Genomic DNA, 26,782 nt, shown 5'->3' with positions numbered 1-26,782 from the left:
CAAAAGAAGCATGCACAGCAGGATGAGCAGCAGTACCTTAAAGGAGTCTGGTTCTGTAGACTTGAGCCTCCATCCCAGTAAAACCATGGTGCCTGGGGTCAGAGACAGCATTTGGAAGCCTTAGATTTTAATTTCTGTTATTTATCAAAAAGGGATAAAGATTGACAGCAAATTCTTACTGATCTAAGGAAAGAAAGACGGGCTCAAAAGTGAGATTTTATTCAGGTTTGTTACTTACAACCCAAAGTATGATAAAACTGATAAAAATAGCCTAGAATAATGTTAGTTTACATCACTAAAGTCAAGTCACATTCTATTAATAATAAAAATACCAAAAGGAAAACAACAACGTTGGAGGTTGAGAAAAACAGGTTGGCTACTAGGACTGAAAAATCTACACACCACCTTAACTGGCCACAACCCATGGCTTGCTTAATGCTTGATATTTAAAATTACCACAAACTACAAAGGTTCAGACACACCCAGCTTCTGTGCTTCTAAAATATATCTTCGGCCATGTGAAGTTTCAGTAGATTGGAAAGAATTTCCCGCTGAGATATTTCACTTCAGTGTGTGCTAAAAGAACACTGAGAATAATCTCCCCACCTGGACAGGGCTGTCCCACTTGCACTTGCCCACCCGCCCTAAGCAGCACAAACGCTCTCTCAGCGAGGGATGAAAACCACCATCAGGCTACAGCCTATATATTGTCCCCTGTGGTGGACACAGCAGCCTGCAGACTCCAGGGCACAAGCCAAAGCAGACTTCAGCTCTGCATTTAAGGCAAAAGTAGCTCCAGCTGAAGCCAAAGCTGCCACTGGTCTCCAAGAGCTGTAGTTGCTCACCATTGTGCAGAGATTGGTTGTACTTGATGTGATCAATTCCAACATCAACATGAAGGCAGCATGTCACCAGCCTCACATAAAGACAGCCACCACAGGTGGAAAGATCATATGCAGATTAAACAGCAATGCAGTAGCCAACTGTTTGCATGCAATCGCCTTCTTACACTGTTACATTCTCGGGACTAAAACTGTTTCTTGTGTAAACACAGGTTAGAAAATTGCCTTCCATTTCTCTTTATTTGATGTACTTTAAGAACAGACAGGGCCTCACAGGACAAAAGGAGCTTTACCAAATGTTAAACCTGGAATTACAGAGACTTTAGTTACAAAGATTAAAACTGTCACCTGGTAAGGAAAGAACTCTTCCCCTGCTATGAATACATTTTTAAAAGCCTCGTTAGGCAAAGCAGCAGCCTGACTGTCTATCCAGGAGAGAAAAAAGAACCAAACCCAAAACTGTTTCAATACTATGAAAAAAAGGAATTCTTTTGAAAGAAGACAGAGACAGCCAAAGCAGACTGTATGGCAGCAACTGTTGCTGGGAAGGAGAAAACAAGTGTGTGTATGCATGGCATAGTACCTAAACAGCCATAAAACTGCTTTAACTGCCAATGTTTTATTGATGGGATGTACTGGGAAAAAAACCACATTCAAAGTAATACAAGTTTCTAGTAAATGGGCTACAGGGAGCAGAACATGATCTGTCATGACTATATATGTACAAATCAACCACAACCAAACTTACTTACAAACACTTACACCTACAGGCATAAAGACCAGCTTAATACTTGTGAAATGTATCTGATTGCTAGACCTGGACTGTTCCGATCTGTACGAACACCAAAGTAACATTTCGATGCTGCAACAACCATATGGCTTCTCTCGGGTCCATCCTGAAGGCTTTGCAGCTAGTTGGTGTGTATGGGAAAACCGAAGAGCTCTAACAGCTATTTTAACCTTCACTTGTGACACGGACGTGCATCTGCTACCTACCTGAGACCCCCACATCCAGCACTTTGCCCAACAAGCAGCCAGCAGCCTAGAGCTGGTACTGTCACAAACTTAGCCAAGCTGCCCACAAAACGTGCCTTTGGGATCGTGTGGATTCATTCTTCAAAGCGTACGTTTCATCACCTGCTACATTTGTTAAGCTAAAAACAAACATTATAGAAAATCAACTCTGTACAAAAAAAAAAACCCAACCCTAAGCCCAGGAGTGATTAAAAATACACTGAGATGGGCATAGTTAGTAACTAACAAAAAAGCTACAAGTCATAGTTATGGAACTCAACGCTTCACTCAGTCCTAGAGTTGACTGCCTTCAAAGACTAACAGCCAGAGCAATTCACAAGTACCCCAAGGAGCCCATGTAACTAAAAGTGTAAGATGTAAAGTCAAAAAAATATATTTTATCCCTTCAAGATCAGGAAAGCAAAACAAAATGCTGGTTCTGTAACAGTGCAACAACTGCAGCATATTTTGCAGGCAGCACATGATTTGCTACATTTAGTGGCACTTAAGTCTTATGCGGTAAAATACTGAAAGTAAGACAAGTTTCTGATCTGCATAAGCATAATCACATCATTAGTACCAGAGTTGCTAAGCTACAGCGTTCTGAGCAATACCAATTCCATCTCAGCACTTCCATCACTAGCCCAAACACGTGTCCAGCGTCCTGCTTTACACTGAAGCCAAACAGGGGAGGAACGTGCCGCCGGGCTCGGAGCAGGTTCAGTCTGACCAGTCGTTCTCGTCGAACTCGGAGTCGTCGTCGGAGTCGCTGTACTCCACAGCAATGCGGCGCGACAGGATGGTGGCCACGTCGTTGCCGACAGGCTCTCGCTTGGCTTCTTGCTCCCGTTGCTCCTGCACCTTCTTCAGCTGAATTCCTGTAGAGACAATTACTCTCAGAAGTTTTCCGCACAAGAGATTTTAGGTTTTGTGTTGTTATCCGAGAGATACGGATTCCAGATCTGCTACAGATTTCATTTCTGATCTCTGTGTTTTTTTCTAACAACATATTCAAGGAGAAAAGAAACCACTGAGTTAGAGAACCTCTCTGAGCGAGGAAGAGAAAAAGGCAGACTGGAATCCATTGCTCAGAGACTGAATATTTCTAGACTCCTAAAACTGCCAACAGCATGTTAAAATGAAATATTCAAGACTATGGGTCCTTTTGATCTGAGGATGAAAGTTTGCATAACTGGATTCAGAAACCCTGTTAAAACCTACAGCTCCATTTTGTAAGCAGAGCCAGGAACAGCCATTAGTGACTGGTTAAAAATCAGTGGGCAGATCACAGCCTGATGTTGGGTAACCGAGTTCTGAGGAGACGCAAAAATCTATGTATATCCACTGGCCACTCTGCATCAGGAACACAGGTATTGTTTTCATTTGATGGTGTCCACACAAACACTAGAAGATGTTTGAGAAAGCTGAACACCTTTAGGCATCAGAAAAAGATCTCAGGCCCGGGGCTGACAGATGTTACAGCCACATGGTATCTGTGGTTAACATCTCCCGGCTGGGACGTTCTGCCCCGCTGGGGCCAGGAGCCGCGCTCCGGGATTGCCGTGTAGCACCCGGCGCTGGCACTGGAAGGCGGCACTGCCCGAAGCAGAGGCGCTTACCCATGCGGATGGCCGCCAGCAGGTCGCTCCGCGCGTCGCTGCCGGGCGGGCGGCCGGGCTCCTGCCGCTTGGGCTCGGCGGCGGGCGCGGCGTGCAGCGGCGAGGCGGACACGGACACGGACACGGGCGGGCCGGCGGCCGGGGGGCCCGGCGGCGGGGGCGGCGGCCCGGGGGGTGGAGGGGCAGTCACGGCGAGACCGCTAGGAGAAGGATGATGGGCAGCTGCGTACGGAGAGCCAGTCACCAGTCCGGGATGGGAAGGTGGCACGGGAAGCTGAAGGGGACTAACAAACGCAGTTTGTGCTGAAGGAATCATAGGGGGAGGAGGAGGAGGGGGGGGACCTGTAGGATTGTAATAATCCACCATCTGAGCTGGAAGCATCCTATACAAAACAGAACAAACACATTTAATGTGTTGAAAGTTAGGGCTTACAGAACCATCACCCCTTAAACTGCTCTCATCCGACCTCAGCTAAAGCAAAACTCAAAAGGGATTTCGACATGCAAGTGATTACGAATATACACATTGGCAAATATTGATCATACGCTGAGATTTAAGGCAGGTGACCCGGTTCAAGGAATGTCTTCTCAGCTCTCCACAAAGCACGATGTTTACCTACACACGTCTGCCTAGTTAGGTATAAAGCTATGTTTCTTACTGAACACCTACTCTGTTAGACTCTTGAGTGCCTATGATGAGAGGAAGGACCAAGAAAACTTAATACACATATCACTTCCACAAAAGACCAAGTGTTAGAGCAAAAGAGATAAGGAAACACAGAGGCATAGGGGACAATGGAAAGGATGAGTGGAAAGATTTACCCAAAGGTATATCATGCATCTCATGTGCTTTTTTAGTCAAGTTTGTCAATTCAAGCATTACTTAATTCAATTGATACATTTAATTGATACTTTTAAGAGGAGGATCAGGGAAGAGTTAGTTTCTATGTTGAAATGTCATTAGAAGAACTCTTTAGAAGAAAAAACAGGAAGGAATTCATGTGAGAGTTACAAAGCAGGTAAAGAATTACATGACAGGAACCAAAGGGAAGTTACCAATGACATTCAGTGATACATGTCAGTGAGAGACATGTCTCAAGCGTGAGACACCGACAACGGTCATGTACCAGGGAACTATGCACAAGTGTTTCTGTTATAAACTGGAAATAACAGAGAAAATGCAGGTTGGAGCTATCGACCACAGTGTAATCATACAATGGTAGGGTTGGAAGGAACCGTTAGAGATCATCTAGTCCAACTCCCCTGCAGAAGCAGGTCCACTACCATGTGGCACAATCATCAGCTGTTCAAATGCTACCCCAGGGTGCAAATGAGATTGGAAAACCTTGCCTTGCTTAGTTTAAAAACAGCATTGGCAAGAATGATTACAACTTTCCCAGGGTTACAACTTGAGAGTTTAAGCAATTTAAGCAAAAGAGTCAACAAGCAGAGACTGGTTAGAAAACAGGTATTCTCTTGCCACGAGAAAGGCAGCACTGTGGAGCAAGCCTTCCCTCAGAATGCACTCAGGCAAGGTATCTACCCAGGAGTTTGACAGATTCATATCCTGAATTATGGAGGTGTCTGTGGCAGTAGGGAACTTGTCTCTGTGTCTGAGGAGATCCCTTCCAGTTCTGTCATAAGCTCCTTTAAAAAGCCCTTTCAGGGATGCAGTACAGACTGCCATGCTAATCACATTCAGCAATACTTTTTCAGCACATATCCTCAAGTTTAAAATGTTATTCAAATAATACTGTAGCTATTATCCACTTTAAAGGAAAACTGTCCCTTTTTTAATGCTATATCAGGAACCCTTAACATTTTACAAGCATACTGAGTTCACCATATTCAATACACAGCTCATTATTTCTGCTTTCATCATTTCTTCACTTAGGTCCCGTTCATATACAGAATTTATACCATTTTTTTCCATCCTCCCCATGGAGACAACTAACATATTTGGGATCTTTTTGTGTGTATACACTACACGTTATGATGGTCATGAAAAACATGCAGCCCTCTAGTTTCATCAAGAATGCACTGGAATAAATCAGGAGTTTTACCCATATTCTGCTGGTACCACAGGTACTGAGCTATGTTGGCCATCTGAAGGCTGGGGTGGAGGCGGAGGTGGCTGCTGAGGTCTGTTTAAAGTAGCATGTCGTACTGTGGTGGAAGGTGGTCTGTATTCATGCTCATGGCTTTGGGGTGCTGCCATGTACTGTGGACCATCTCCTGTTCCGTATGAAGGCATTGCTATCTGCTGATGGAGGGAATGATTCGGAGTAGCAGGATAAGAATAATCTGTAACATCAGATGCATGGGACCTAAAATTGAAGTAAATGGATGCAGAAGAACAGATTATGTGAATGTAACGGTATTATCTAAATAGCTCACAAGAAAAGCTGAAAAGAATGCAAGTCAGAATTATTTCTCTTGCAAGGGGACTCCCTGATTAACAAGCACCACCACCTTGTAAGTCCACAGGAAGCACAAGAACAAATGCAACAGAAAAATCATGGTTCAGCTTGAAAATAGTCCTACAAGGCAGCACAGGAGGACTGAAATGGAATGCCTTCAATATTTGGGCACACTAGCTGCATGCAGGATGTCCTCCTTAAAAAAGGAAAAACAAACAAAAAAAATGAGCTTCCTCCAGATTTCAGAGTTCTTCAGCAGCCATCAGGAGGCATATTGGTTTTGTTAATGATTTTGACAGTCCATTGTTTGAAATTCTAATACTTATCAGGCTGCCTTAAGTCAACAATGGCAGCAGAAAAAGGAAAGCAATACTGTAAGCACCCACAATTAGGCAGAAGAATGTATTTTACCAAAGCAGAGAAAACCAATTTCAAAAGTTAGAAAATGCATTTTAGTTTGTTTGGATGATTAATTTTGCTGGAAAGGCTTAGAGAAACTGGGAAGTGTAAATTAGTTGAGCAGAGAGTTCATAAAGATACAAAGTCTAGGATGCTCTGTCAAATAAGCCCAAGAGAGGGAGCAAAAGGATCTCTTCATCCCATTACTGCAAGTAGTTGTTTTAGTAATGAACAATCGTGCAGCCTGGCTTTTAGTGAACACAGTAAACTGATGCACTTATCTGTAAGATTGGAAGCAAGGTAAGCAACAAAAAGCCAGGGCTTTGAGCAAAGCAAAACGACAAACCCTTTGGGCATTTTGTCCTCTTTCATGCTTCCTGCCTGTTCCATTTTCTTTGCGTCACTCATGAACTCAATGCCCATTTTCCTTCTCTCCCACTCTTCTTTTCTTGTTCTTACTTTTCTCACATTAATTTGCTGGTTTCTGTTTGGATTCAGCTTGTGTTTCTCCCTCTAAAGTACAATAAGTATAACAAATAACATTGTAAATTGCCACAGTCTGGACACCAGGATGTGGATGCTTAATGCATCTTACAGTTAGCGAACAAGAAGAAACATGAAGGTTTTTCAACTTACTTTACAAAAGAATCGTAGTTTAGCCAAATACAGTTCTTTAGGACCTGACTGATAAAACACTGCTCAGGCAGCAGCTGTCAGCATAAAAACATCTCTAAACCCAGTACTTATTTCTATATGTATAGAGGTTTTTTTTAAGAGCTTAGTTCCTTTAGCTGAGACTACTCCAAGATAAAAAAAAATATAGAAAGCCTTCTCTCCATCTCATTACCACTCACTAAATTAACCCCTCATGCATGTGAAACACGGAGTTCAAGATTCAATCAATGATATATGATGTGTTGAAATTTAAAGTTCTCCATACATTGTAAAATTTGAAAGTCTCCTGTAAGTACAAGACAATTATCATCCAACATCATCTATATCCCACCTGACGATGCATCTTACCATTTCTCCTTTTAAAATGCTACAGATTGCAGATATTATGGATATTTGCAAACAGTGAAATATACATTGACATTGCTGGGAGGCAAAAACAAATCACTTCAATTTGATTATTTAAACTCAGGAATGCTGGAAGCGAGGCATTAAGGACCAGAAAAGACTCAAAATTGTAAAACACAGAACTCATGATGGAAAAATCCAGATCTTGCACTTAGCATCTGGACATCAATGTCATTTTTACCAGATAACCCGTGGAATGCATAACCCTAATGAAGTATTACAGGCTGACAAACAAGAGGCAACATTTTGCATGAGAAACTGTAGAAAACATAAATTGATGAAAGGATTTTAGACAGAGAAGAGATCTGAATACATCCTTCAGAAATATATCCTTCAGTAGCCATTTTCTTTACATTTTTTGTTTCAATTACATGATGATTGTGCTCCACAAAGACCAAAATATTATATATACAAGATTCTGAGCAGATTTTTTTAAATTAATCTTCACTGGACAGCAGACCAAAAGGTGTCAGTCCACACTGCTGTAGTTGGTGGCTGCTTCCTCCATCTGACCACTCCGACAGCCATTCAAACAACTGGAACGCTGAACAGTCACACCTGCTTTTTCCAGCAGATTCTCTTTATTGCTGATACTACTGCTAGCAATTAACCACAACAGAGCAAATAAGTAGGAAAATCCTCTAGTCAGAGCAGCTTAGTGAAAAGAAGAAAATCAGACCTCCGTGCACACCGGGAGAATGTAACTCCCACTGAGCTCAAAGGGAATCTCAGTCAATGAAGATGAATTCTGCCGTGTGTCTAAGTAGAGGTTTCTGCTATTTCAAGCAATAATGTTGCATCTGGTTTTGTAGCTTGCTTTTTAGACAAAAATAACATCAATAAAGATGAACTATTCCCCCATTAAAGCATTCTGTTAGAAGCAAAAGTATGCTCAGCTGAGTAGATCACAGAAAAATATTTATTCAGCTATCAGCTGCGTAACATATGACAAACCAGACACGAAGGAGGAGGTCCTGACATTATCTAGCAGAAGCAGACTTAAATGCTTTTGTAACTACAGCTGCTCAAGATAAAACAAAAAGCATGCAGCAAACACTTATTTCACTACAGTGCATAACATTATGATGACAAAACAGTTATTTGAAGCTGGGGAAGAAAAAAGTCATTACAGAATTTATGCTATTTATGCTTTAAAATAATTTTGAGACAAACTTTAAAACGTGCATTGTTTTGTCTATTCTGACTATTCCCAACCTGTAAAAACACCTAATTGCACTCCACATTTCTGAACATAAAACTGTGGTAAAACAAACAGCTTTGCCGTGAACAGACCTAGTATCTGGGGACAGTGATCCCTCGGAAGATGCTCCATGGTACACACTCTGAGACAACCTGTTGTCAGGTCTAAGCTCTTTGTCATATGCCATCATATTCCACTCCTGGCGTCTGTTCCTGGCTTTTCTAACCTTTTTCACCTCACGGGTGGTGCCATCTATACGCTTTTGCTCCTAATGTTCAAACAAAAGAAATAAAGCATGCAAAGAGAGAGAAAAAAAAAGGAAAGGGAAAAAAGCTGGTTAAAATGCAGTTAGAGTGCATGAAAATAAGATCAGATTTACAGATGAAGCCAAGTCTTCATAAAATTTCTCTGCGCTGAAAACAAGAATATCTCCTTATGCTACGAACCTCATTAGGAGCATGACTGCTGCTTTGCCCTTCTTCTGGAGGATGCACATGCCAGTGCGATACCAACCTCCTGGTTTTACCAGTTCCCACAGAAATGTGACTGATTCTAAAAGCCAGAAAGTTTAAATTCTTCTGACATTGTGTCTCATTTATCTAGACTATCCTAAAGCACTTCTAATTTCCTTCCCCTGCAAATCAATCTTATGAGAATACATTAAATATGCTCAGGGTCATTTTGGTTATTCATTAAGGTCACAATCAGTAGAGGTCTTGGGAAAGTATGGAAACGTTGCAAACATTTTCTTATTTCATTGTCTATGTGAAATAATTTGTTTGCTTGTTTGTTTTAACTTCCTCTCCCTTCTTAGACCTAACTACTGAAATTCCTCCTAGTTTTTCCTCATCATTCTTTACCATTATCTTACATAAAAATGAATGACACTAATCCTTTCTGCAATGTGTTAGTTATGTTCAGACCAGTAATATATTACAACCTGATAGCTTCATGACAAATCAAGCTGCTTAGATTTTTTTTTCTTTAATCTTCCTGTAGAATTTCAGGCCCAATCAGTGTCAGTGTTTATCTGTCAGTACAATCTCTCAATAGTGGGATTCAATGCTTCCACACCTCTGAAATGTTGTCCTCGCCTACTTCTGACTACTTGGTATGAATATAAAAAATGTATTGGTGCTTCAGGAGAAAAATAAACAAGCTTACTCACTGCAAACTGAGAAGGGCATTTACGTGCTACTTCTTTTCTCAACATTTATGAGGATGCTGGATTTATTTTTTTTAATCATCTCTAGGAGTCCACATCTCCAAATACTAATCCATAAACAGGTCAAATGGAAATGTTTTATCTATTGGTAAGTCGGTATTAGGCTTTTGGCTGCTAGAAAAAAGCTTCTCAGGAAAGAATTATATTGATATTCTGAGAATGCAGCCATATTCCATCGTATTTAGAGAAGAGTTTGGTAAAATGCTGATGTATGAGCAGTTTATTGTGCAGTATCTACCCTCAAAGTAAGGGATAATAGTTGGAAAGCCAGTCTCAAAGAGAAAAAGAAGTACATCAAGGATGAACATAAGTATTTTACTCCAACTGGCAAAAGGCACTGCATAAATAATTCTGAAATAATGTCTTTGGCATTACACAACTAACCAAAATCTACCAAATGGCTTGCTTGTCCGTGTTTCAGACCTCACGCTTGTTCGTGCATGTCCATGTGAGGGACCTGCATTAGCAACCTACTAATGTTAAGAATGACAAGGAAAACTCTTTGAAGTTCAACATCCAAGTTTTCTGACAATACTCACTCATTCTTGGCCCCTGCCGTGAGAAGATTTTAGATTTGACTCCTGTTAAGTAAAGATCACCGTGGTTCTTAATTACTTCCTATAAAATCTCTTTCGCCCTGAAACTTTCTAGAATCATACCCCTCTTCTATCCAGTTTGTGCAAGGCTCTACTTCCTCCTTTAACTGCATTTCTTGTCATCAAAATTTCCCAATGCAGGAAGTGGTGCAGAAGGGAAACAGATTCACTCATGCTTTATCTTAAATACCGGAAGGTTTGCTAAATCACCATGCTGAATGCTTTACATCTGTCTCTTTTTCACTTGATTGCTGCAACATTGTTTTAATTTGTGACTTATCCTGCTTTACTTACCGAGATTGTTACTAAATCGTGCTAAATTTGAGAGGGAAGGACAAGAAAACTTTTTGGTTAACTGAAAATATACTTCCCACTTTCCTCCTCACAAAATGGTACTTCCATCTGCCAAGGGTCACAGCTACATATTTCTTGCAAATTTCTTGATAAATATCCACCTTTTGATGGATGAATGGTGCTGCTCAGAAGACAACCTTTTTGACATAATGCCTGTACAATCAGGAGTGCTTACATGACTGCTGGCATATAATCATGTCATGGGTTTGTGAGGAGCCACTTTTGCTTGGTAACAGGGGGAGCGGGTTCCAGCGCAAACCAGGTAAAGAGTTCTCAGATATTCTCCTGGCTCTGGGGTTCAGACCCACCTCCAGCCAGGCTGGGCCAATCTGGCACCTCTGCCATCACTATTTAAGGACAGGAATTTGAAGTGCTTGTGAGGAGGTTATTTAAACCTTCTATGTGAGGAGGTATTTAAATGCCTTATTTAAACACCTGTAGGAGCGGGACAAGAGGTAACTATGTCGACCCCACGGTCAGAGAAGGAGGAAGGAAGCAGTAGCAACAGACTGGAGACCTCTCTGTAAGTCATGGTGAGAATGTAGCTGTACCCCTGCAACCCATGCAGGGCCATGGCAGGACTGAGAGCCGCCAGCAGCTCTGTGTGAGTGCGCTCGGATGGGCGAGAGACTGTGTGCGGAAGTGGCCATGGCACAGGCCGTGCTGGAGCCTGCAGGTCACAGAGCAGACCCACACGAGAGGCAGAGAGGAGCTGCAGCCTTTGGGATGAACGCACGTTGGAGAAGTCTGTGCAGGGCTGCCCAGCCTGTGAGGAACTGGGAGGGGTGGTAAAGAAGCCCATCTGCCTTGAGGAGAGACAAATGGCAGGAGTCATCAGGAAAAGACTGACTGAAATCCTCATTCCCTGTCCTCCTGAGCCATTCATGGGGGAGGAGGTAGAGATACCAGAATCAGGGCTCTGAGCCTGGGAAGACGGGAGGGGTGGGGAGAAGGTGGTCTTAAAGGGCTGGTTGTGCTCTTCATCACTGTACCACTCTGTGTTGTTTCCCATTTGTTATGTCTTGGGGTTTTATGGTTATGTTTTTGGTTGGTGGTGGATTAAATGATTTTCTGTTTTCTTCCCCAGGCTGAGTAGCCTGGTCTGTTTTGTCCAGAACCATAAGCAGGAATTAAGCCCTACCTGCCCTGGAGTTCCAAAGCCTGTGCTACTTCAATCTAATTGTGATCTTTTGTCCCTGGATGGGCCTAAACTATGACAAATCACCTGCTTAAAAGTTCAGTTTTAAAGGGATCACTATATTTTTTATGAGAAAAGGTAAATACTTAAGCACATACCAATAAACAACATAAACTAAACAATAAAACTTGATTTGTTTTTATTGGTTCAGATTTCAGTTGGATGGGTTGTTCCAGAACAGCATCTTTACATGTGGTAATGAATAAATATGCTGGAACCCTTTTCACTCAAGCAGTACCAAACCCTGCTGGATTTGATTTTTTTTACTATATATTACATAAACACATCTCAAACATTTTATTTCTTCCAGATAGTGGGGCAGGCCAAGTACTAGCAGTGGACAAAACTACATATACACCTCTAACTACATATACCTTGGAGTAGTTTTAAGTTGTTCCAGTGATACTTTCATTACCTTAACAAACAATGGTGACAGCCCTACTTTCAGTACCCAGAGCAATAACAGAGTTCTAGGGGAGCTGAAGCCTTTCAGAATAACTACAGTTAGAAATATTTCTTAGGAAAGTTAAGCAACATTAATGAGAGTTACTTCCTTTGAGTGTAATAGAAACTGTGGCAGACAAGTGGATGCTGTAGGTTAAAGCCAGAAAACAGGTACCTCATTCAGCTGTTGGCAGAAAGCAGTTTCAGCACACACAAACATATTAGAGCCCTCAAATAGAGTTAATTTAATTAAGTTGGATATTTGCATTGAGAGTTAGCAAATGGTATTTCAAGCGTCTTGATAAAGAATTAGAGCTAGTAACAGAAAGTAGCTTCAGCAAGTACTTGGAATACTTCTAAAAACCTCGAAGTACGAGCCCAGAGTGTTGTCCTGACTTCAAAAATTTACAAGATCCTGTCAATCACAAGTCATCAATATTGAGTTTTGAAATACAAACCCTCCAAAGCTAAATATTTCTACTTATTTAAATGCCTATTGATTCTTCAGAAGAAATGGGGAACAATAAAAAGCAAAGTAGAACAACTTTCCTTTCATTAACAGTTAATAACCAGTCACTCAATTCAGACTATTACCAATATACACAAGAGCCAAAACTAGCTTCATTGAACTCTGCTCTACTGAGAGTTTGTCAGTAAAAAGAGATTCCAGCACACAATTTTAACTTAATTAAAATTAGTTTTCTTAAGAGAAAAATGTCACCCAAAAGAACCAAATTGGAGAAAGCTTGTGTTAGATTCCTTTAGCTGAACTGAACACAGAAAGAGTAACTATAATATTTCAAGGCAGGAAAATGAAACTCCTCACAAATCTTCTGCTGCAACAGCTCAAGTAATTTAAGGCAAATTAGCAAAATAACTTTGGAAAATAAGATTCTCCGGTGCAAGGAGTACACTCAGGCTTCACTGACCACCTGAAAAATTGGAGCTACAGACTAGCTACATTTGGTCAGCTTAGTGGGACTGGATTTGGATGCCTGGTTTATAATTTGCTAAACAATACACATCTATTTCACCTGCAGAGTTTTTCAACAGCTTTCCTCTTTTGTGCTTCTGTAGAGTACAAATCACATAAGGAATTCTCACTCAGTAGATTTTAAAATACAACTTGGGCCACAAATTAGTTACTAGATTCTCTGGATTCATTCCTGGTCACTGCTATCATCAGATCAAGAACAAAAGAAAATGACAACCTGTTAAGCAACCTGTGGAATGAACAGGGCACGTGAGACATCTCACCCAAACCCTTCACCTCTCTAAAGGTTCCAGACGATAAAATGTGCATTTACACACCAGCTTCTGGAAAGCTAAAAACCAGATTTCTTGCTGTCACAAAATGACATCTATGTGTGCAAACTCAAACCTGTGTTGCTTCCCTCTTAGCAGATCTTCCTATACATTCAATCAAATAGCACTTCAGGTAGAATTTATCAAGGGGTACTTCTGTGATGTGTGGCTATAATCACGCGTGACTGGAATTGAGCATATTTTGCAACTGACTAATAAGAGAAAATCTACAAAAAATATACCATGGATAGAAACAAGCAAGATGTGTTGTCTAAAATATAGCCTAAAAGTAAATTAATATAGAAAGTGGTATTGTAAAAATCTCTCTAAAGCCACCACCATATTGTCAACCAACATTCTAATTTTTCAAAAAGCTTTTGTATTTTTTGCCTTTTAAAAATAAAATCAGAATTAAAAAATAGCAGTTGATAGTTTCTTTTTACCCCCCTCTATAGCAAAAAGATATAACTGTGAGGGGAAAAAGGTGGGACGAAAAACCCCCAAAGGGTACAATTATCCCTATATATTTTTCATTAAAGATACTGAATGAAATTTTTAAAAGACAACTACAGAATGAAAAATGCTTTAATTACTTCCAGTCTCTTAATCATTTCTGTGACTTAGATACTGAGAACATAGTGAGATTACAACCTTGCATATACATTTCCTTCTACTTCCTCCCTGCAGTCTGTGCATGTTATTTAGGTTCCTTTTATTTTTAATCCCTTATCTTTCACTGAACCCATGTAAAAAAGCACCTTTTGCCAGATAAGATGAGCAATCATTGCTTCCAACTTTCCTCTTTCATTTTCTTCCCCAGAACTATCTTCAAAAATCTTAAAGCCCTGAGATTTGATAAGAAAAGACTACAAAGAAGGTGCAGAACTAGTAACTAATTTCTTCATTCAAAACTAAAATCCATTCAGAATATCTTGATTGCATCGAAATACACATCTCTGATCAAACTGCTGAAGATACTCCAGAAGGACTGAAGACACTTTTCTATGAGAAAGCCTCTTTTTTGTTGGTTTTAAACGTAAGAGAAAACAAAGAATATAACTCCCAAAATTTATCTTCTCTCGTTGCCAAGCCACAGAATAACTTAGCTGTGTATTAACACCTTGCTTGCTTGTAACAACTGTTGAAATGTGAAGAGTCGCTACGAAGGAATTTAAAACAACAACAAAGTATTTATTTCTGGCTAAGATCACATTTTGCTACAGGAGTTGATGCTGCTGGATAAAGAAAAGAAACCACAATTCAATTTCCTTTTTTTTTTTTTTTACCCTCCATAAATCACAGCGTCTTCCTCCAAAGCACAACAGGGCCATTTTGCTGAGTCTAATAAGCAAATACTGGCAAAAGATTAAAGAAAGTATCTTGGAGCATAACCACAGTACTCCTAAAATTCAATTTGCCAACTTCCTGTAATAGTATGAGCTTTAAAAACTAAACCAACTGAATCTACATCCATGTATAGAGAGGAATACTCTTTCCACACACACAACCTAAATATGACCTAGTAATTTACACCTAGACAACTGTACACAAAATTGTAATGCACACATTTGCTATGATGTTTTTTACCTTTTGTCTCCTCTTTTCTTTTCGCTTATCTTCAGTATCTTGTAACATTTTTTCTTTCCAAAGATCAAAAAAATAGGAAGGATCAGTATAGAACTTCAACCCATCTTTCTTATCATCCCTGGAAATATAACAGAAGAAAAGTTAAGAAAATATGAATTCATTTTTCCAACCAAAAACTCACCTTTCATTATCTTCATGACCTTAATCTTTTCTACATCATAGGATGACAGCACGCCCAGTGCATTAAATGCCACTCTTGGCAGTTACAGCTTACACCTGGCTTGACTCATGCCAAGGACCCCAGTGGAAAGGGGTGGAAGCCACAGCCTTTTGGGAAGCGTGCCTGCCAGGCCATGCCTCAGAGCTCAGCAGGAGCTGACTAGGGTCCCGCTCAGCAGATAAATGCACCAGTACTGCAAGATGATCAGAGGCAAGACAGGACAGACGAGTGTAAGAACTCAACTGTCTCAAAAAAACTGGAAAAGGGAACACTGAGCTCAATCCAGATGGGTCTTAAGATCTGAATTTAGGAGCAAGGTAGGTCTGATTACCATCTTCATCCTAATGACAGGAAGCACAAGACAGTTACTACTCTCAGTAGGAGTCTTCTGACTAGGGGAAGGGCTAGGAAAGGGGGAGCAACTGAAAAGTTGAATCGTACCAGACTGTTCTAGGAGGATTTGAGACAGAGCTCATTTGGCTTTGCCAGCTCCCATAGGCAGCAGCAACCAGGGACACTCAGACTAAGATGGCATAAAAAAGGTATGCTATCAAATCTTAATTTGATCTCATGGCCTGGAAATAGGGAAACTAATATCCTAAACTCCTACAAAGCAAATGGTATAGGGGGAATAAATGTGGCAGGCAGCCAACATGGTCCAAACAGTGTATGGCAGTGATCCTAGTTCACCTTGCTAAAACAATGTCCTTCAGAATCCCTTTGGGCTGCAGTCGCAATTTACTCCTAGGCAAATGTCGATGGCAACTGAGTACTAACTTCTACCAGCAAGAGCAGGAGTGATGGAGCTCCAGCATGCAGAAACCTTACAACCACTGAAGCAGTTCTCATATAGTGTCTAGCCATAGAGACATAGATCTCCTCATCACACACTTGTAACCAACTGAAGGAGGGTACTGCGGCTACCCTTCCACCTCTCTCTTTGGTCAGACTACATTCTGAAGTACATTTAAACTTTGTCCAAGGCAAATACAAATAATTTTAATTCAGCAGATATAAAAGACTTAAAAGACATTTACTTAAATTCTATTTCTTGCTGAACTATCCCTGATAAAACAGGAACAATATATGTCACTGACACTGTCACCCAGATACACATTAGGACATAGCTGTGCAGAACAGCTGATGAATAACAACTCTTACCAACTGGATGCTCATAAACAAACACCCCCATGGTCTGTAGCAGCAGGAAAAGACATATCCCTCAGCTATAAATCTAACAGTTTTACCTTCCAAGCAGAAACTCTTAAAAATGAAATACACTGCAAATGCTCTGGTATGTCACTCCTAAAAAAATTCCAAATAACTTACAGCAGATTGACTGCCTGCTTTACACAGACACATCACAATCTAGGACCTCTCAAAAGTTAAAGGACACAATAAAAAACATTGTCCACAAGCCTTCAGACAGACAAATTGTACTTACATCATGAGCAATAAGCTTAAAGGAAGTAGAAAAATAAAACAGGAAATAAAGTCCCACCTGCTGCTCTTTTATTGACTGGTAAGTACACCAGGAAAAGAAAAGGTAAAAATCATGTGTGCACCCATGTGTATGTGTTGGGAGGGCACGGGTGTGAAGGAGAAATGAGAGACAACAGAAGCAACAAATCCAGCTTTTTACATAAATAACCAAAGAAAGCAGGGTAGTACATTATTACATTCCTTTTCACTTCCTACATAGTCAATGGCCCTTGTGCTCTGATCCTGTGCTGCTATATAACATTCATGCTATAATATGCTGATTTTTGTCAAGTACAACTTATGATTTTAAGTGTGGTAATAGCAATATTTCTTTCCATGAATGCAGAAGTCCCTACAAAAACAACTCTCGATAACCAGTACAGCTTTTCCCTTCTGCTCTAGTTACTCTCTGCATACAACTAGGAGATGAAGGGTAAAATACAAGAATGTAAACAATTAATATTTCCATACCTATAAGGTGAAAGAATATTCAGAGGTGGTGGCTTGTCACTCTGATTATAAATATCAGCTACTGGGTTAGGAATGCTGTTCTTTGAAACTACCTGCTGATCTTGAATTGTGGAGCTCTTGAATGCTTTTTTCATGTTGATATCCTGTAACGATACTGTAGAACCAAAAACGCATTTATCATAGAATCATCGGTCTGAAATGAACACAAGTGGATAAACAAAGTCCATTTTACACTAGCTATTTAAAATATTTTCAGAAAAAAAATAGAAGGAAAGCTGAAAGATTTTTCTTTAGCAAAGAATCACAATCATAAGCCCAAAAGCATGTAAGAATTACCATAATAAATCAGATTTAAGTTCCACTTGATCCAGAACCTCATTTAAAATAATAGGACCACGGACTGTGTCTTGGAAGATGATGCAAGAATCCTGTCACATGCAGATGTTCAACAGTCTCCCCTTTTTATGAAGTTTAACATGGACTTCTAATGAAAGAAAGACTGGCTCCGAGCCTGAAACACAAGGTCTGGTATTCTTCTGCCACAGGACGTTTTATATTTACACATGGTATCCACACACATTCAATCCCCTTCTAAACTGAATTAAATTATGGCCTCCACAACCTCCCATGAGAGAGAGTTCCACATCTTTTACCATCTTTCAGCTCAAAAAATCTTTCTATAATTGAAGATCCCTTGATCTTAAGTTTTCCTCGTCTCTCTATAGAGAAATACTTAACCTCTTCATATAGTCCAGTAACATACTTCTGTTTTATCTTTAATACACAATTCTGAGGTAGACAGTATTAGCTTTTTCATTCTTTCTTTCCCAAGGAAAGATTTCAGTTGCTTTTAATTGTTCCTGTCACCTTTAGGAGCATTTTCTTTCATTCCCAGTGTAAAATTTCCTGAGATGAAGTGATCATGGCTAAAAAGGTCCGGAAAATGCCAATCACAATTTAGAAGTGGCAGCAAGCTCTCCACATTATCTTCCATTCTACGCCAGCCTGAAATACAGTTGAATGGAGCACTGAAGTCTTCACTGGCTTGTCTACAATGACACTTTTTCTTGAACTGATCCCACAGTTTTACACAGTGTAAGCTGTAGAAGTAGCACCAAGAAAACATACTGATTTGTTTTCCTTGTATTCCCATTGGCACTTCATCTAATATTTCATACCCATTCATCTAATTATTCACGTCTCAACAACAACAACTGAGAACTGAGTGGTATCTGGCAAAAACTCAATATATTGATGACTTGGAAAAACAGAAAGGCATGAAGTTTGATACAGGCCCCGAAAGGTACACTGTTATCCTCTGTGATGACAGAAACCTAATCCCACTCAGATGTCTGCACTTTTGCATTGTTGTTTGAAGGAAGACATTCAAAAGAGCACAAATCCCATTTTTCTGGGGCTTTTCACTCTAAGTTACATAAATCCTTTTCAAAAGTTATCTTCATTTTTTTTTCAGTTGTATTAGTTATATTAAAAAATATATTTATATATGCACAGAATCAGAATCAGAGGTTTCAGTTATACCTATGAAGGTAAGAAATCACTGATATAATTAGATATAAAGGGGTTATTTAGTCAACCTAGCAACTGGCATTTTACTTAAATGCCAAAGCTATCCAGAAATATATTTAGTGTGACAGTACAATGGATTACTAGAGGCTTCAACTACTACAGCAAAATAGCTAATAAAACTTCCTACTGACACTCAAGTGACAGCAGTTTGTATACATAGCTTATTAATGTGAAAGATGATTAGGAATGCAAGAGTAATAACTGCTGTCAATTTAAAAAAAAACTGATTAAATTCTCGGTCCATACACTGATTTCGCTTTCCAACACACTGCTTTTAACTACTCTACACACTCTGCAAACTAGCCAGAAGGTACTGCAGAGTACAAAGTGAGACAAAAAAAAAAAAGAAACAAATGCAAACCCAGCTTCTGATGTAGACTATGTTTCCAAAAATGCTGGACTTGAGTCATGAAGTCTGACATCATCCACCTCACCATGGAGCAAATACAGTGTTATGAATATCACCTAGTTTGCTTATATTATCACCACAACATGCCTCAAAAACTAAGGTGAAAAGTGATCCCATAACAGCTTGGTTTATATGTTCCCATATAGCTCTAACCTCTAAGACAGCAAAATAAAGATGCTAGTATTGATTGTGATACTCTACCAGTTAACATGTCCCAAAAATAGAAGAAAGTCAGACCCACAACAATTCTCAGACAGTAACAAGCTTAAAAAGGAAGACTAAATATTACACTATTAAATATAAAGAGAAACATTTAACATTGGCATATGTTCCTGTACCTGGCACTGGTGAGGCAGCACCTCGAGTACTGTGTTCACTTTTGGACCTCTCACTACAAGAGGGACATCAAAGTGCTAGAACATGTCCAGAGACGGGTAACAAAGCTGGTGAAGGGTCTGGAGCACAAGTTTTACAAAGACCAGCTGAGAGAACTAGGGGTGCTCAGTATGGAGAAAAAGAGGCTGAGGGGAGACCTGATCACTCTCTACAAGTATCTGAAAGGAGGTTGTGGTGAGGTGAGTGCTGGTCTCCTCTCCCCTGTAATAAGCAATAGAATATGGGAAAATAGCCTCAAATTGCTCCAGAGAAGGTTTGGATTGGATAGTACAAAACATTTCTTCACTGAGAGGGTTGTCAAGCACTGGAACAGACTACACAGGGAAGTGGTTGAGCCATCTTCCTAGGAGGTATTTAAAAGACATGTAGATGTGGCACGTATGAACATGGTTTAGTGGTGGATTTGATGATCTTAAAGGCCTTTTTCAACCTAAACTATTCTATGATTCTAGAATAGTAGTATAAAAGTATATATACTGTAAAAAATATATAAATATTAAATATGTAAACCATATAAATAATACTAATATTATATCACAAATAGCACTAACTACCACTGCATAAATATTAGACTATTGCCCTGATGTAACTAGCTTTTACATTTTACTGAATGTCAGGAATCACCAAAACAGAGCACATGCAGTGGCTGGCTCAGGCACCTAACTGAACATGGAAGCCAACACACATTACAGCTTTTAGAGCTAGAGAGAGAAATATGTTTTCCTTACCCAAAGAAGCGCTTTTGAACAACGTAATAAAGTTTCTTAAATCCTTTCTATTGTATATGTAAGAAGTGAATGACCTATTCAGCAATGACAGCAATGTAGGCAAGTGAGGATACTACAGCATTTTCAAACAAACAGTGGGTTTAGTGACTTAAACTCCCTTAAGAATTTCACCTAGTTGATGGAAACACATAATGCATCATTTAGGTAAAGGGTATTACAAGATCTTAGACAACAGCAGAACAAATGCTACTAATATAGTTTGTGAACACTCTACTCTGAAATAAACAAACAGATATACTATCTCAATCTTTTTCCAATATTTAGACTTCCAGTAAGGTCCATTCACTTTTGATTTACCAAGCTCACAAACTAAAAGTTTTCCCTGTGAAAAAGGCAGTTTAATAGCTCCATTACTACAGGGGCTTCTTGAAGTAACCTTGTGTCAAAAATGAAGACAGTTATATGACTCGAGAATATTTTTCTCTCGCTCCGTTAACATGATTTTTCCCAGTTTGCCTTACTGAGAAAACAAGACGAAATATCGGTTCAGGATTACTTTGAAAAGACAGAGGTTCTTGGGTAATTAAATACTGTGGTCTTGTCAACATCACTTCTGGCTCAATGCTTTCATGCAATTACCTACCCTCTTCTACTGTTGAATCCAGCTGGGTAACTTTGACAGCAAGGCGATCGATTCTGTCTTGAAGAGAATTTGCTCTGATGTAGAAGCTGTTGGCCTCATTAAACAACTCACCAAATATGTCTTCGGCATGTTTGCCTGTGTGAGAAAATGGACAGGGAAATCCCTTTACTGAAGGTTTACAAAATAAGACAAATGGCTTCAATGTCATGAAGTTATAATAAAACACATTATGTGTGGGATTATAACAGCACACTTTATTATTCAGCAAAATTTTGGGCAACATATTTGTATAAAAATCTCAAAATATGCCATAAATGCTGCCTGAAGCCTGTTCTCCTGGCCAACCTGCTTAGTCTTAAAAAACAGGAAGACTTTCAAATTTCAAACTTTTTGTAGCTGAACTACTGCCAGCTGACACACAACTGATCATTAAATCCTGCCTCTGATGAAAAGAAAGGTCCAAAGTTTCTGCTGTCCACAAAAGCTTCTGAACTAAAATCTTGCAATCTACAGTCTTAAAGACTTAATTATAAGCATAAGCACAAGTCAACTCAAAATGAAAGCAAAGTGAAGCAAATAAAAAACAGGATCCTCATGCAAGGCAGCCTACTTACCTCTATAAATGCTCACTATATAACATATGGCTGTCACTGGAGTAATTTGCAAGACTCAGCACTGACCACATTACCTTTGACCAGTTTGGACTTGGTATAGCACTAAAGACGAGTCTACCATTTTCTCAGTCTTTCAGCTGCCATATTTCCTCAATCTCTATGAGAGTGGATAGTCCAATACAGATCATAGTATCATAGAATGGTAGGGGTTGGAAGGAACCTTTAGAGATCATCTAGTCCAACACCTCTGCAGAAGCAGTTCCACCTAGATCAGGTCGCATAGAAACATGTCCAGGCGGGTCTTGAAGACCTCCAAGGAAGGAGACTCCACAACCCCTCTGGGCAGCCTGTGCCAGGGCTCCCTCACCTGAACAGTGAAATAGTTTTTTCTTATGTTTAAGTGGAACTTTTTGTGCTCCAGCTTCATCCCATCACCCCTTGTCCTGTTACTATCTACTATAGGAAAAAAAGGATGTCCCAACCTCGTGACACCCATCCTTTAGGTATTTATAAATGTTAATATGATCTGCAGACTCAGGCCCTACCCTAAAAGTGCTGTGGTACACAGGAGAGGCACAAGATAAACTCAATTCTCTCTTGGTCCACAGAAACTTGTGCATGTCTATTCCTTCCCTAGATGTTCAACTCTCCAAGTACCAGGCACCCTAGTCCAAAGTTTGATTCTCCTTCTTTCCCAGTCCAAATAGATCCCAGTCTGGATCAGAACCTCCAATGTAACACTTCCTCTGCCCCAGAAGTTCCCTTACAGATTTCATATTCCACCCAAATTTGTTGCTCCTGGTCACTCAACTGACGGTACCAAACCTGCTTGTGTCTCCAGTCCCTCCTACCCAGATATTGCTGCTTCATTCTGCAGCCAACATCCCTCAAGAGAGTCATATTCCATCAGTTCTCTGTGCTGAAAGCAAAATCCTACCTCCTGCATTTAGTCATGATAAATTTTATAAACCTACTTCTGAATTAAATTTGTCTGGTATCAAGACAAGTCTGAAGAGTAGAAACACAGAGGAAGTGATACAAAGTGAAACTTTGTCTAACAGTTGGAACCATATAGAAGATGTACTCACTACCTAAAAGCAGTATCTTCCAACAGAACAGCAATTATTGATGTTTTAAGTTGGGTCCTATAACCAACCTTAATATTTTACAAAAAAGTAAAAATGTAATGAAAATTTCAGTCAAAATCCCATTCTGTAAACACCTGTAGACGGTAACTCAAAGTAAAAAATAGCCACACTTCAGAAGTCAACAGGACTTGCCTCTTTTTTGGATCATTTACTTGGGGGTAAGATGACATGAAGATTAAAACAGTATCCAAAAGCACTGTTTGTCAATTATAAATGAAAAAAAAATACACTTGATTCTCCTGCTTTGAGTGGAGGACTTCACCAGTGACAGACTTCTTCATTAAGCATAAGATCAGCCAATAGCTAACCCAAATGTTAGCTATTTTGGTGTATCCAAGCACTGTTTCATACCTATGTGGAAGGTAGATAGGTAAGGTATGCTGCATACATGCTCCTACTCTCCTCTGCCTCCAAAACAGAACTCACACGAACATAGAACAGTTGAGGTTGAAAATCTAGTTCAACTCCCTGCTCAAAACGCATTCAGACAGAGCAGGATGTCCAGGATGCCCAGCTGAGGTTTGAATACTTCCAAGAACAGAGACTCCACAACCTCTCCAGGCAATCTGTACCAGATTTCAACCATCTTCACACTGAAAGTGTTCTTGAAGTCTTCCCAGCATCTAGCTGAGATCCAATTATAATCCCCACTTAATTTAGTTGTTGCAAATGAAGAGGTTATTCCAAGCCATGGAACTCTTCAGCTAAATTAAGCAGGTGTTACATTCTTCAACCAGCACTGTTCAGAGCTCAAAACACCAATACATTTTAATGGATGTAAGTTTATGTTAATATATTGCAAATCAGCCTGCTGAGGTAGGACTGCCACATTCCAGGATTAAACACATCACCCCTAGAGAAGTCAAGCAGACAGGTGCTTGTCAATTATCTTTCAAGAGGCAAAATAAGTCCAAGTTGATTTGTGGGAACATACTTATAATATTGAAATCCCTTTTTTTTTTTCCTTAAACACTTGCTACTCTAAAACAAGTGGAAGACAAGTTGTCAATCTCCTGTCTGTAAAAATAGTGACAAGGTAAAGCCATATTGGAACATGCTATTCTGATTAACGTGATGCAGTAAGTTTTAGAAATAAAGTAATAGTTCTCTAGTGTTTTCTGTGTTATCATATTTTTAATTTTACTTTTAACGGTACAGACACAAGCAGGAAAAACTACTTGAAGTTACAAGCATGTATCTTTCAACTTAAGAGCTAATTTTGGTACTGCAAGACAGTAATTTACAAGCATGAGGTGCTTCCCAACATACAGGCACCCTAAATTTTAATTCCACAGGTTATCTTCATAGAGTTATCTGCTTTATTGCTTGTAAAATCAATTTCCAAGCATTGTGAGACATCTCTGCAGATCAGTACTTCACAAAATAATTGAAATAATACCTGCATCCAAGTTCTATAGTAATCACATGAAACATCATCTTGCTACATCAGTTTATATATCTCTAGCAGAGACTGATCACCACCCGAGTTAATTACAATTCCTTCTCACATACTGCATAAAAAGGTGTTAACACATTGATTCAAGTTGCCCCAGAAATATCTTTTGTCAGTAGTCAAAATGCTCAGTCCTGGAACAGAAGAGGAATTCAACAACAGTGCTGGCTTGTCTGAAGACCAAAACCCCACAGGGTTTATTACTTTGTCTAGTTTCCTTTTGCATATTTGAATCAAAAAAAATACAACCTTCATTTGCACAAGTACATGGAGGGACACATCCAAGTTAACAGAAGATTTACAGTGCATTAAAAGAGTTAAAATTTTTCACACCACAAACATGCATTATCAAAGAGAAAAGGTAGAGCAATGGCATCACCTGGAATTCAGGTGTCAGTTCTACAAAACACTGGAAGGAAGATGACACTAGGGCTGCACCAAAAGGAGCAAGCACTGCAGTAAGGCTCTCTTCCCGGTCTGAGGTAAGAAGTGAAATGTCCCACAGAACTAGATGGTGTTTTGTAAAGTGAGATTCACATGGGACATCACAATTTTATCACCATTTGGAGAAGACAGTAATTCCACCCACCCATTTGTAACTAGAATAATTAGCACTAGAATAATGCTGCCCCCCAGTCTTTTTATTTTCTAAATATACAAAAGTGGCAGGCTGTTAATGACCAGGTCTTGGTTCTCATCCCTCTCCTCATAGTACTTCCAGTGCATTATTTAATGCCAAAAAAGCTAACTTCCCAACTCAGCCTGATTTAGCAGTGATAAAGAGCAGGTTGGCACAAAGTTGGATGCAGTGTGCTCAGTCCTGCATGCAAACTAGTGACATTCTGAGCCAATGCCAATCTACCCAGGAAAATAATAGAAGCCAAGTCACTGGACGTTGCTCTCGGCATGAAAGAAAAAGTCTTCCAAGTCCCTACTTGCTCCATTTTACAGAAAAAGAAAAAAGATATTACTTGCTTATGGGTCAAAGAAAGTATCTCTGTACCCAGGTACAGACAGCTTATACCCATGTAAAAATAAGAATTCAGTCTGACAGTTTTGGAGAAGCCAAAGACCCCAAAAAGCAAGAAATATTTAAGGATTCACAGAAAGAAGCCATGATGCAACTTGAAATGTAACATGTCAATGTAGAGACTGAAATCTAATTAGGAAACGCTCAGTTTTTAAGATTTAGCTTTCAATGACAATCAGATGTAACTTATTTCTTCCTCTTATATACAAATATGCAAAACTCAAGAACAAAACCACAGGGCAGATTCTGTGAAGACCGAACCTTTAACTGGCTGGAGTCCTGCAGCCATCAGACCAAACTCCACTGCCAAAAACAGGGGAGGATTTTGTGGAAGCTTTCTTCAAAACTCCATGACAGTTTTTACTAGATAAAGCATCACAGTACCTCACAGGTACAGGGCTGAAAATGCTCCCAGTCCTCCCTCTCAGTCAATTCTCTCCTCCCAAGCAGAGGCAAATCCCCTAGTCAAGCTTTTGCCTTATATCAAAGTGTACAGTTTCATACAGAACACTGCTTATTCTGCCTATGCTCCAAGCCAGCTGGCTGCAAACAAACCCAAATCAGAGGACGTAATAGAAAAAAAATCCACTGAGAGCACATTCCCTTTGGATAGGAACTTGTTCATGTCTCCTGAAAAGAGCAGAGGCAGAATCAAGCCAAATTTGTACGCAACTGCACAGATCTGCCAGATTTTAAAATCCACACTGAACTTACAGTGCTACATTAAAAAACAGCGTGACTGCAAGATAGACCTGTACTCACTCTCTCTATGCTTCAAGCTGTGGGAACACCAATGAGCTCTGATGCTATCAGCAGGACATACTACATTAGCTCCAGCAGAGCATTTTTCTGTGATCATTTCCTTGTTCCCAGTTGGCTTCAAACACAGACAAAACAAATGCTGTCTGCAGAAAAAAACCCTCTGCAAACATGACAGATTTTAGACTGTTGACAAGCTTGGTGGTAGACTTCACTCATTAAATACCATGTATTCACCTGTTAAAACAAAGGACACATCATTTACGTGCATAGATCTTTAGCATGACAGTAATAAAAGACTGTCTACTGTGACTTCTGATGACCCAAGAAATCTGCTAAGGGAAAACTGCAGGGTACGGATTGTCAAGTAGCCAGTTCCTCAGCAACAATCCTAAGTGGATTGGAGCATGCAATTTAAAAGGATGATTAGGCCCAACACCAAAGATGGAAAAATAAAAGCTAGACATTCCTAGCAAGTCAGACAAGTGAAAAGTGTATTATACACACTTTGGCAATCATTGTACAATATCAAGCTGAGGTCTAGCCAGATATCCA

At 39.8% G+C, this 26,782-nt stretch overlaps 1 protein-coding gene across 3 annotated transcripts in view; it reads right to left on the bottom strand.

Moving 5' to 3' along the window:
• Positions 1-274: 274 nt before the first annotated feature.
• Positions 275-26,782, bottom strand: part of WASF3 (WASP family member 3) — a 79,820-nt gene continuing 53,312 nt past the window's right edge. For 2 of the 3 annotated variants that reach the window (XM_062020421.1, XM_062020422.1), the window contains 7 exons: positions 21,224-21,358; positions 17,458-17,611; positions 15,285-15,402; positions 6,641-6,807; positions 5,539-5,802; positions 3,476-3,858; positions 275-2,734 (listed from right to left, as the gene is read on the bottom strand). In XM_062020421.1, the coding sequence (XP_061876405.1) occupies positions 2,577-2,734; positions 3,476-3,858; positions 5,539-5,802; positions 6,641-6,807; positions 15,285-15,402; positions 17,458-17,611; positions 21,224-21,358 (1,379 nt within the window). In that variant the 3' untranslated portion in view covers positions 275-2,576. Of the gene's footprint in view, positions 2,735-3,475; positions 3,859-5,538; positions 5,803-6,640; positions 6,808-8,667; positions 8,844-15,284; positions 15,403-17,457; positions 17,612-21,223; positions 21,359-26,782 lie in introns of all 3 variants that reach the window. The other variant, XM_062020423.1, reaches the window with a different exon arrangement.

Source organism: Colius striatus, chromosome 1, assembly GCF_028858725.1.
Source record: "Colius striatus isolate bColStr4 chromosome 1, bColStr4.1.hap1, whole genome shotgun sequence".
Classification (NCBI taxonomy): Eukaryota; Metazoa; Chordata; class Aves; order Coliiformes; family Coliidae; genus Colius; species Colius striatus.
The sequence above is the reverse complement of the archived record's forward strand: the minus strand, read 5'-3'. Positions and strand labels throughout refer to the sequence as shown.